At 38.5% G+C, this 12,202-nt stretch overlaps 1 protein-coding gene across 2 annotated transcripts in view; it reads left to right on the top strand.

The window, feature by feature from the left end:
• Window positions 1-12,202, top strand: part of CDH6 (cadherin 6) — a 137,133-nt gene that overhangs the window by 66,569 nt on the left and 58,362 nt on the right. For both annotated transcript variants that reach the window (XM_032135664.2, XM_032135665.2), the window contains exon 2: window positions 6,732-7,087. In XM_032135664.2, coding sequence (XP_031991555.1) covers window positions 6,860-7,087 — 228 coding nt within the window. In that variant the 5' untranslated portion in view covers window positions 6,732-6,859. The remainder of the gene's footprint in view (window positions 1-6,731; window positions 7,088-12,202) is intronic.

The following is a 12,202-nucleotide window of genomic DNA, read 5'->3' on the forward strand; positions in this document are numbered from 1 at the left end:
TGTGTGGAATATGATTTCAGAACAAGGGCAATGCTGTTAAAATCGCTTCATCTGGAAATACATCAGTTTGCAAACAGATTGGCATATTATCCACAAATATAAACATTTGCAAAAAAATATATCAGGCATCATTCGATGGCTCTTGCCATAATGATTCATTGGCACAAGAGAAGTGCTTCATGGTGAGAGGTGCCAAAGCTGTTTGACACATTTCAGTGGAGTTCATTACACACACGAAACGGAACCAATTTTACTCAACAGTGACTTTGACATTTACAGAAAAATGAAATGGAGGTTTAGAAATGAAGACTTCATGTGAAATCCCTACCAAAACTTTTAAATTGGTTCTACCCTTGTGTTACCACTTCTAGAAGATTGGCCATGCTCTGTAGACATATTTTTATTCACAGCAGGTGGCCACCTATTCAAAACAAAGTTTCTTGGGTTACCAGGAAATTGATCTTGAGCAAGCTTAATTGGCTGTAAAACTCTTCTCTCAGAATAAATACCGTATTTTTTTAAGATTTACTTGTAGGAAGGCATGTTTCCCTTGGGCTTCACTCTGTTTAATTCATCTTCCTTGTTTTTTCCAATTCTGTTTCCTTAATTTTCTGGGCTTTCATGGATTAAATACCACCTTCATCCTCATTGCCCACAAAGACAGGGCAGGACTCGAGATTTCAGGCTCAGAGTTGTAATGCAGTAAGAGAGATGTTAAAAAGTCATAAATAACCAGCTGTTTTCTACTTTCTTAATGATATAATGCAAGAAAATGTACCAAAAAGTAATAAGGTATTTATGATACTTATGCTAAAAAGAGTTCTATATTTATGGGTTAGGAAGAGTTAAGTGTAGATCATCCAATGGGGTAGGATGACCTAAATATAGACCATATTTACAGAAATGTAAAGTACTATGCTGTTTGCAACACCATTTATCTGAAGAAACAATTTATAATAGGTTGTAAAACATTCTCTTACTATGGCAACTGGTTAAAGTATATTAATAACGTTGCTTTACTGAATGCTTACTGTGCTTTCAATGCCAAAGTTAAGGTTCCGCTTGCTAAAGAACAATGTGCTTGGTTTGTGAGTCTAGATAGCATTACAGTAATATCACACTGATTAGAAGTAATCAACGACACCAGAACAAATCTATGTCAAGTCTAAATTTTAAAACTTGAACGTAATTATATTGCTTTCAAATATGTCTTATATTTATTTAGTCTGCAAATAGTGTAATAAAATCAGTATCTCAAAACCGGATAATACATTTGAGTCATTCAAACTGTTATCAAACATGTCACCGGAGAAGCAATTCAATCAATAAAAAAATTTCTAATTAGCATATTAATTATTTGCGAATAAAAGGTGATTCCAAAGTACACTAGGGAACTTGAGGACATATTAGTTTGTCTTCTCATTCTATATATCCCTATGAAATATTTTTGCACTATTAATTTCCAATAATCTAGGGGAAAAGATTTTGCTAATCAAAAGAAAACGTCAGCCGAGCCTTTGCATTAATTATCACATACTCTATCTTGATAGGACTTGAATTAATGAGGCCCAGGCTCCTCCAAAATGGCACGTATTAAATAAAATCTGGACTTGACCGTGCACTCTTGTGGATACTGAAGTACGTATGCATATTGGCTGCCAGGCAAATAAATGTTCAAAGTATGCAATTACCAAAGCTATGTTGGCCTTGCCCCGCTATCCATAAACATCTCAATTACCTTCTAGTCATCAATAAAACAGGGTTCTGCAAAGATTCAAACTAGTTTTCTTGACCACCAACCACTTTTGCACATCAAATTTCCGAGCATACAAACGATTCCCTATAGAAAATAGAAAGTTCCTCACAAAAAACTAAGATCCCAACAAAAAGAAAAGAGACAAAGTCTATTAAGTAGCCTTTTATGTCCACTGCTAAACTGTCATTAGACTATAATTAGGTAGTTCACGTTTTATTTTTATGGAGTTGTTCATGTTTCTAATTGATTGGCTCCTAATGCTAAGAGGGAATGGAGGGTAGGGTGAGGGCAGAAAAAAGGTTCAATATCTACTTCGTTTTGCTTTTCCTCCCTCCCACCATCTAGTCTTCAGGTATTTTGTGATTGAATAACCCTGCCTGCTATTTTAAGTTCAGTATCTGAGCATGCCCTTACTTCTTTCCCCTTTCCATTTACTTCCTGACATCTACAAAATGAGCCACCACATCTGATTGCCCCTTACCACATGGTTCCCCACTACTTTGCCTGCTCAGAAATCAACCGTTTCCCACAGTTCTCAAAGTTGCGCTGCTTCTGGGCCACTGTCTTCCTTTGCTTGAACATATGACCATTCTGCACCATAAGAATCCTGTTTCTTTGCATTTAGGGGCATGCTTGCAGCATACTGATTTTTTTCCCATTTACGGTTTTTCAGGTTAAGTAAAATCTAAAATTTGGAAATTGTTTTAGTTCATTTTCTATTGCTTATAACAGAACACCTGAAACTGGATAATTTATAAAGAAAAGGATTTTATTTCTTAAAGTTATGGAGACTAAGTACAAGGTCAAGGTGCCACATCTGGTGAGGACCTTCTTACTGGTGGGGACTCTCTGCCTAGTATCACATGGTGAGGGGGCTCAGCATGCTAACATGTGATTCAGGTCTCTCTTCTTTTTTTTTTTTCAGACAGAGTTTTGCTCTTGTTGCCCAGGCTGGAGTACAATGGCACGATCTCGGCTCACTGCAACCTCCGCATCCTGGGTTCAAGCGCCTCCTGCCTCAGCCTCCTGAGTAGCTGGGATTACAGGCGCCTGCCACCATGCCCAGCTACTTTTTGTTTTTTGGGTTTTTTTTTTTTGGTAGAGACAGGGTTTCACCATGTTAGCCAGGCTGGTCTCAAACTCCTGACCTCAGGTGATCCACCCGCCTCAGCCTCCCAAAGTGCTGGAATTACAGGCATGAGCCACCGCACTTGGCCTCTCTTCCTCTTCTTATAAAGCCACCAGTCCCACTCTCATAATAACCCATTAATCCATGAATGAGTTAATCCATTCATGAGGGCAGAAAGAACCCTCACGATCCAATCATGTCTTAAAATCCCCACCTCTTAATATTGCCACACGAGGGATTAAATTTCAACGAGTTTTAGAGGGGGCAGATGTTCAAACCATAGCAGATATCATTCATTTTAACTTATCAAATTCTTTTCTGATGTAACATTAGAATAATATCAGTATGTTAATTACCAGTACCATTTTTACAGGGGCAAAATTACTAAGTTAAAGCTAGCTCCGATTTTCTTTCACCTGAATAAAGATGACTTTTAAAACCTTAATGTAATAAAATGGAAAGGAGAAAATATGGATTCTATGAATGAGTCCATCCTCCAGTGAACTTTCTTTTTGGCCCATATTCTTCTCCTTCAGGCAAACAGTGGTGACAAGTCACACAGTATCTCTGCCTTCCCTGTTTCTATACAACTACTGTTAAATGCTGAATTGAAGTCCACACAAAAGAAAACAATTAGTATATAAATTACTTTAGATTTTTCAAGTGCTTCTATTCTTTAATTTTAAGAAAATTTTGACTTGGTTGGAGATGTTTTCTGATCAATAAACTATCTTCTGCAGATGTTTGCAATGTGTTGTAGATGGATTCTATACATGCAATACAAATGAGAATAACAACAATAATTAGTGATCAGAATACCTAATACTTAATAATACCTTACTAAATGCCAGGCACTGTTCTAAATGGTTTGCATGTAATGCCTCATTTAATCCTTATAACACCCTATGAGGTGGATAGTATCATTATACCATTTACAGAATAAAGAAACTGAGGTACACTGAGATGAAACCGTTTTCCCAGGTTTACAGAAACTAATGTTGCAGACCCTAGCACTGATGATCATAACCACTGTGCAATCCTGCCTATTAAGAAACATTAAATTAGAATTGCTAAGTTATATATGCAACAGTTTAAAGGGGTTTTTTAAAAAAAACTATAGAATTTCACAGAGAAATCTATCCCTCTAAAAAACTAACATCAAATATGAGTTTGAGCATATTGATCATAGTAATTAAATTATATATATTAAGTTTTTAACAAGGATGCACCCTGTCAAGTGGATACAAAAAGAGCTGGATTGTAGCAAAATTAGATGTTGTAGCCTATTTGGAAACACTACTTAAATTTTTATCACTTAAAAGCTCATTACCAACTAAGAAAAAAATGAAATACTTGACATTTTGGTATCTGTGATATTAAAAAGAACTAATATTTAATATTCAAGTGGCAACAGCTTGTAGAGTGTGCACACAACACCCACAGGGACCGATTTTTCTCTAAAATGGCCTTCAGGAGTCTGCCTTTTAAACAGCTGACACCTCCATTCTCCGCATCCCTCTTTCCTGCCAGCACCACGGGGTGCTCACGGAGTGCAGCAGCAGACGTGTAATTCTTCACTGCAGGATTTGTCTTTGCAAATAATGGAGAATGAGGGAAATTAAGAAAAATGTAATTTCCACAGATTCAACCTCAGTGTAATCTCTGCTACTAAAAATGAATAGATGTCTTTAGAGGGCTTCTCTCCATATGCACTCTCAGTCCCCTTTATATACCATCTATGAGGAGAGAGAAGAATCATTCGTACCTAATTGATCATCAGTCATTCCACACCTGTACCAAGGCTGCATTATGACAAGTATACTGTTGCCTGGCATTTTTCCAGGATGGCTAATTGTCGCAGTACTAATTTACTTACCTGTGGAATTTTCAACTTCCCCAGCCTGCTGTCAAGAAGATGCATAATAATGGAATAAAGGATTTAAAATGCCGAATATTATAAAATATTTCACTTATCTTTCAATAGAAGGCTTTACTAAGCCACGTATTAGGTGGCTATAATTAGTCATTGCTGGAGTAAAAAACAAACAGAAACCTTGTCACATATGCATTTACCTGGTAGAATGACAAGAATCAAGTGAACCAATCTTTTCTGATGTACAGAAAAAAATACTAATCAGATTACCTAAAACATGTTCTGGATCTGCATGGTTGAGAGTTAAATGTACCAGTTCAATTACTATTACGTTCCGCATTACAAAACACTTCCTTCTTGTTGTTGTTGTTGTTGTTGTTAGTATTATTTATAAGACAATTTTTTTTCTTTTTTTTTTGAGATGGAGTCTCAGTCTGTTGCCCAGGCTGGAGTGCAGTGGTGCAATCTTGGCTCACTGCAAGCTCCACCTCCTGGGTTCACACCATTCTCCTGCCTCAGCCTCCCAAATAGCTGGGACTACAGGTGCCCGCCACCACACCCGGCTAATTTTTTGTATTTTTTTAGTAGAGACGGGGTTTCACTATGTTAGCCAGGATGGTCTCGATCTCCTGACCTTGTGATCCGCCCGCCTCGGCCTCCCAAAGTTGCTGGGATTACAGGCGTGAGCCACCGTGCCTGGCAAGACAATGTTTCTTCTATATCAAATAGTAAGACAAAGGAGTAATTTACTGTTTTTTTCACCCAAAAACGTGGAAAAGTTTCTAAAGGAGATACAGGCATATATGACTTTAATTGCATAAACTAGCAAACCAATTTGGGACATCTATACCAAGCAATCTGGCCACCAGGATTTTTTTAATGGTAGATTGTGTTTTTGAAAATTAATATTTCCCATGGAAAATTATCACCCACAAGTATAATAGCTGACATTTTTGTTACAGTTTGTTATAGTTCTTACGGTTGATGGCCCTCACTGTAGTACTTAGATATGTTTGACACATCTGTGAAAATTACCTAGCAACTGTGCATCTGTAATTTTTGTTATAACAAATGTAATTGTAGTTTTACCAGTTTTAACAAATATGCTTGATTGTTTATGATACAGGCAAAAATTTATAGATAAAGTTTAGGATTTCCTAAGGAAATTTGAATAGAATTGCTCATTTAATTCTTACAGTCTATTAAATACAAATTCTATAGGTTGCTTAATCACCCATCCTATAGTATTATTAGGTCCTCTAAGGGAAAAAAAAAAAGTTTTCTGGTCAAGTTTGGGAAATGCTGGATTAAATATGTATAGGCTTATCTTTATTGTTGCAAAATATCACTTTGGAAACTTTATTTCAGGCATTTTGATATGCTAATCTGCACTCCGAAAAGAAGGTGTATGGTCTTTTCCAACCTTATTTGACCCAAAGGTCCTATCACAGCTCATCTCTGAAGCCAAGAGTCTGCAGAGCTGGCTCTGCCTGACTCACGCCTGGCACATCTCAGGGATTCAATACATTTTAGTGAAATTTCAACATTATCCACTTTCAATTGAATTCAAATGGTCTGTGATATTCTTTGCCTTAGACTGGTTCATGAGGATAAATATGCAAATAGAATCAGAAACACAAACTCATTTTTTCTACCAGATCTCAGCCCACATATTCCAAGGTAAAAGAGGAGCGCAATAATCCATTCTGGCACATTGACCTATGGCAACACTATTCCTTAAAATAGGATTTTTAAGCGGTAGAAAAGGAGAAAGAAAACAAGAGCTTCCTACCCAGCACATGCCTTCCATTTAGCATGTCTGGAAGACCGTCTCCTTCATTTCAAAATTGATAGCCAACTTTTTTTGTTGTTTTGCTATTCAAATTTCTGTCCTCTTTTTTCCCAGCCTATTTGCTCTAACACTGAATTTTAAGCATCTCTAAAAATGCTTGATATGTTATTATTCTTTCCAGATATCCTCTGAGAGCCAAGCAGAGAACATTAAGGAAGGAAGGAGGAATGAGGCTGGATACGGTGCAGTGAGAAAGGCGCTTCCAAGAGAGGGGCACTCACTACCCAGGGACTCGACGGTGCCATCAGCATGAGAACTTACCGCTACTTCTTGCTACTCTTTTGGGTGGGCCAGCCCTACCCAACTCTCTCAACTCCACTATCAAAGAGGACTAGTGGTTTTCCAGCAAAGAAAAGGGCCCTGGAGCTCTCTGGAAACAGCAAAAATGAGCTGAACCGTTCAAAAAGGAGCTGGATGTGGAATCAGTTCTTTCTCCTGGAGGAATACACAGGATCTGATTATCAGTATGTGGGCAAGGTAGGATTCCTTTGAGTGCTTTGACATTCTGGGTTTAAGGCCTGAAGAAGTTACTTGTAATAAATAGGCAGGGAGGATGTGTACTATTCCCCAATATAGTAAGAATTGTTGCTTATCTGGTAAGACTTTTTTTTTTTTTCCACTTGAGTAGTTTCGGGAAGAAGACTGTAGCAAAAAGCTGAGAAATGTTAGCCCTGCAATAAAGAGAGAGAAAATGCTCCAGCTGAAAGTGAAACACCCACAACCATCCGCACAGGATTATCATAAATCCTTTAATTTTTACTGTAGCTTAAAAAATGTGGTCTGGCTATTCTATAAAGCAGTGTGTATTAAAAATAGGAATGGAGAGATTAAGCTGTAAGGAAAGGAAGGCTCCTTTTTCTCTCATTCAAAAGCAAATATTCTGAGCTATAGTCCTTTGGCCAAGTGCAAATTAACTACTTCTTAACTCTGTTACCTATAGCACCATCCATTCTCTGGCCAAATGGAGCCCTTTGCTGTCAAAACCCACCACAGCCTTAGATTTGGCAGCTGCTCCTGCTGCTACTGCTACTGTTTAGTCTTATCTCAAATAGTTGGCAAAAAACAGGTATTTCAAAATCTTGTGATTTAACTGTGGCAAAATTTGTAAAAGAGAAAAATGCTTATGTAAAGGTACTCTTTCCAAATATCATCTGACCATTTTATTGACTCCAGAAAGTAAAGTGAGGAGGCATCGCTTATTATAGCCCTCACAGATTCTGGAGCTGAGTCAGGGAAACAGCTTGGTTAGCCTGTCATCGTGAGTTTCGTTGGAATTTTATCATCAGCTCCATCCTTGTTGCAGAATATCTGCATACTGAAAAGATGTCAAAGAAAAAACCAGGGTTACAGGTTTGTACTTTGTAGGTTCTGTGCCTCATAAGGTAATGTTGATTTTTTAAAAATCATTGTCACACATCCCTTCATAAACAAACTGATAATGGACATAAAAAGATACATGAGAAAATGCATTCATTTATGATTACAGCTATGATTTTAAGACATCTATATTAGGATATCATACAAAAAACATACATTTTGCAGATCCCAAAGGCTGCATGTTCACACTTCAATCTGTGATCAAATATCCCTGAATAACCATATGTAAATATTCTCTTTAAGTATTTACCACCATAAATGAAGGAAAGCCATCCATGGCTTGGGCTGACGTAACCAGGAAGTATTCCAATGATGTGAATCATTAATGTAGAATAAAGTAAGAGAGGAAGTATTCAGTGAAGGGGTGAACGTCAACACAGATCCCCAAGGATCTAGCCATGTATTTGCTGTGACATTCACACTCTGTGTGACTACTAAAGACAGTTCAGCTACTTGTACTTCACTCCATTTCCTTTGTGAAATTTGAAGAACACTAGGTGAATCGGGTGATGGTTGTAAAAAATAATCATCATCTTAAAATCTTTAAAGCACTTTTTACAATACAAATAGCATTGTTGCCATAGAAGATTAAGTTTTAAAAAGTGCTTTATCTAAATGATGGTTCCCCTTTTTCCTTTCCAGCTTTCCTCTCCAATTGTTATGCCATTTTACATCTATAATGCCACATATTCTTAAAAAAATAAAAAGGCGGGGCAGGTTATTTCAGGATACTAGAAACAGCAGTGGCTAAAACCTCGTAAGAATCAGTTTTACAATTATAAGTGTGAGAAGTAATATTGCCATGGGGAAAAGTTACAAGCTGTGGACTCGAGCAGATCCGAGAATGCATCACTGTGCTGCCAGTTGCCAATTATGTGACCCAGGACAGGCTGTTAACCTTTCTGGGCTTTCGTTTCTTCATCCTGAAAGTGCATGCAGCAACGCCTACCTGCCGGAGTTGCAGTAAAGTGATAAAGGCACTAATGGCAGGGACAAAGTAGGTGCATAAAGAAGTTACTATTATTGGTAAAAATCCATTATATATGTTCTATTAAATCCATGTGCAATGCATTGAAGTGGCATATTGACTTTCATATCACTGCAGAAGTAAAATGAGGTAATTAACAAAGCTCAGTGGAAAATATAGAGAATCATGGCAAAATCTCTTCACAACCACAGCTTTGACTGGATTAGTTGGATTTGGATATTTTATGGGCAGCTAGATAAATTTCCCTCCCTCCTCATCACTTGTCCTTCCCTGCTGCCCCTCCTTCTCCTCCTTGTAGTTATAATACATGAGATATTTGCTGGAAAAAAAATATCAAGGGCAACAACTGAATTTGTCAAAGTTGCCTCCATGGCCGTATCAGACACATGTTAGAGGTGGTTTTGAGCTGTTGATACGGCATTTTCTCAAATTCCTCTTTGAAGTTATATGATATCAACAGATGAAACAATTAGACTAGTATTTTTTACAATTAAAAATAATAGAAAAAAATACATTTTAAAAAAAGATAAAGGAGAGAGTTGCCCCTCATTTGTGGCCACAAGTTGGTCCACCTTTAATTTATCTGGAATAAAAGAGATACCTGATGCGATTATCCAGCTCCACTGAGTCAGGAAACTTTTGGCAGGAAAAAACGATTAGAACAGAGCAGAGGTTCCAAAACTTTCTTGGTTCACAGAGCCCTTAGGCTCAAAGAAATACCTTATGGTGCCATGTATTAAATAGTTAGACTCAGACAACTTAATAAGAATTTTTGTTCTAACAACTTAATAATTATTTGAAAAAATAATACACACAAATTGACAAAAAAAATTATTTCACTCTTAACCACACTTACAAATGGTATGTGTGCATCTCTTGAGCATGGCACAATTTCTCAATCAGATCGGACACAGCCCTCTCATTTCCTTTTCCACCTTGACTTTTGCACTGTAATTGCTTTTTATCACAGCCTCTATGGAAAACTCAGCTTTATAAATATAAATCATTGAAAGGAATGCAGCACCACCTACTGTTGAAACTGTGAACTACCTTGAGCTAGTAATTCGCAAGGGGTCTGCAGAGGTCACGTGCTGCTTATTTCCCAATCCTTTTCCTTCCTTTATTTTATTTTATTTTTTTTTTTCTTCTTTTTTGAGCTGGGGTCTTGCTCTATCACCCAGGTTTAAGTTCAGCAGTGCAGTCTCCACTTACTGCAGCCTCGACTTCCTGGACTCAAGATGTCCTCCTGCCCCAGCTCCCAACTAGCTGAGACTACAGACATGAACCACCATACCAGGCTATCCCTGAAATTTTTTAAATATTTCCTGGTCAGCTCCCTCCTGCAACCCAGGTTGCCTCAGTGCATACTCTGGGAACCACTAGAATAGTTAGGTTGACATATAAAGGTGTACCAAGGCTAATAGAACCTTAAATCATGCTATTCAAGCAGATTACTACTAAATAAAAATCACTCAGAGCCTATCGTGGGTGCCTAACACTCAAAGGATCTATCTGTATGTGGAAGGATAGAAGCATTAACTGGGGAAAAGTAATGCTGTTGAGATAATAACACTTAAAATAGAAGAAAGAAATGTTTACATTAACATCTGTTTGTCTTTGTGTTGGTTTGAAATTATGACAACACAAATTAATTTGTGGTAAGTCATCGTGAGGATGGTGGAGTGAGGAAAATGAGAATAAGTAAGGGAAACAAAGGGCTTTCGGGTTTAGAAGGGAGAAAAAAAGAGAGGGTCATGGGTGGCAGTGGTGGTCACAACAGCCAATGACAAGAATAGACAAGATGGTGCTTTACAACTGAAGCACAAGCAACTGCAGCGAGACCTTCCTCCTCCGTCTTAACCTTCCTCAGCCTTCCACTGCATTCTGTTGCCAGTGAGATGAATGCAGAGACACGGACAAGACAAGGTGGGGAGGAACAGTGGAGAAAGCCCACTATAGCTGAAATATTGACAAACCAAATTCTGATTTATGAGAAAATGTCAACATCCACTCACTTAAAATGGTAGTGGCGGGGACAGGTAACAGGATAGGAAGAAGTAAGTGGTCCTGTATTGGGTAAGTTTCTGAGTTCGTGAGTTTAAGATATAAAAACGGGATGTGATTGTTTTCTAAACCACATCTCCATTTGGGGGCTGCTTGGAGCTACTTTAGCTTGAGTGGCACCTGTGGCACCTGAGAACTTGTTAGGAATGCAGTCTCGGGCCCCACCTCCAATCTGAATGAATCAGAAATCTGCATTTTAACAAGATCCCCAGGTGAATCGTACGCATGTTAAAATTTGAGAAGTGCTGCTTTTAAAAATACCTTCCCTGTGGCCGAGCGCGGTGGCTCGCGCTTGTAATCCCAGCAATTTGGGAGGCCGAGGCGGGCGGATCACGAGGTCAGGAGATCGAGACCACGGTGAAACCCCGTCTCTACTAAAAATACAAAAAAATTAGCCGGGCGTAGTGGCGGGCGCCTGTAGTCCCAGCTACTCGGAGAGGCTGAGGCAGGAGAATGGCGTGAACCCGGGAGGCGGAGCTTGCAGTGAGCCGAGATCGCGCCACTGCACTCCAGCCTGGGCGACAGAGCGAGACTCCGTCTCAAAAAAAAAAAAAAAAAAAAAAAAAAATACCTTCCCTGGGTCTCACCTCCCCAGAAATTCTGATTTAGTTGGTTTTTAATTATTTATGATTCTAACATGTTGCCAAATTTGGGAACCACTGTCCCAGGAGGATGTTACTGCCGATCGTGATAACAGAATGTGGCAAGTTCAGTGATAAACTGGGCATCCACAAAGTGTTATCAAAATAAAAAGCAGAAGAGCCAACCAGGCTCTGGGGCTCGGCAGAGCTTCCTAGGTGTTTGAACCCCATCTAAAGACAGAGCAGGTGTTAGCTTACACTGCAGAGGGAGAATTGCCAGGACCTCCCAGCTAATCGGATGAGGAAGCCAAAGGTCTGAAAGCTGGAGTTCAAAGAGTGAGAGATTTAGAGACTGAACAACCAGCAGAGTGAAAGAGTCCTAACACCGACACAGAAAACTCAAAGAGGTACATATTTTCTTGTCAGGGGCTAAAGAAAAGAGTATTTTATTTTTATACAAAATCCACTTGGGTTATCTTTGGCTTATGTAAACTTAATATAATGGAAAAATGGAGGGAAGCCTTATAATTCCACATTTTCAGAGATCCCTGTAACTCTCTAGCCTGTTTTATGCAACATAGC

The sequence above is a fragment of the Hylobates moloch genome, unplaced genomic scaffold (assembly GCF_009828535.3).
Source record: "Hylobates moloch isolate HMO894 unplaced genomic scaffold, HMol_V3 SCAFFOLD_17, whole genome shotgun sequence".
Classification (NCBI taxonomy): domain Eukaryota; kingdom Metazoa; phylum Chordata; class Mammalia; order Primates; family Hylobatidae; genus Hylobates; species Hylobates moloch.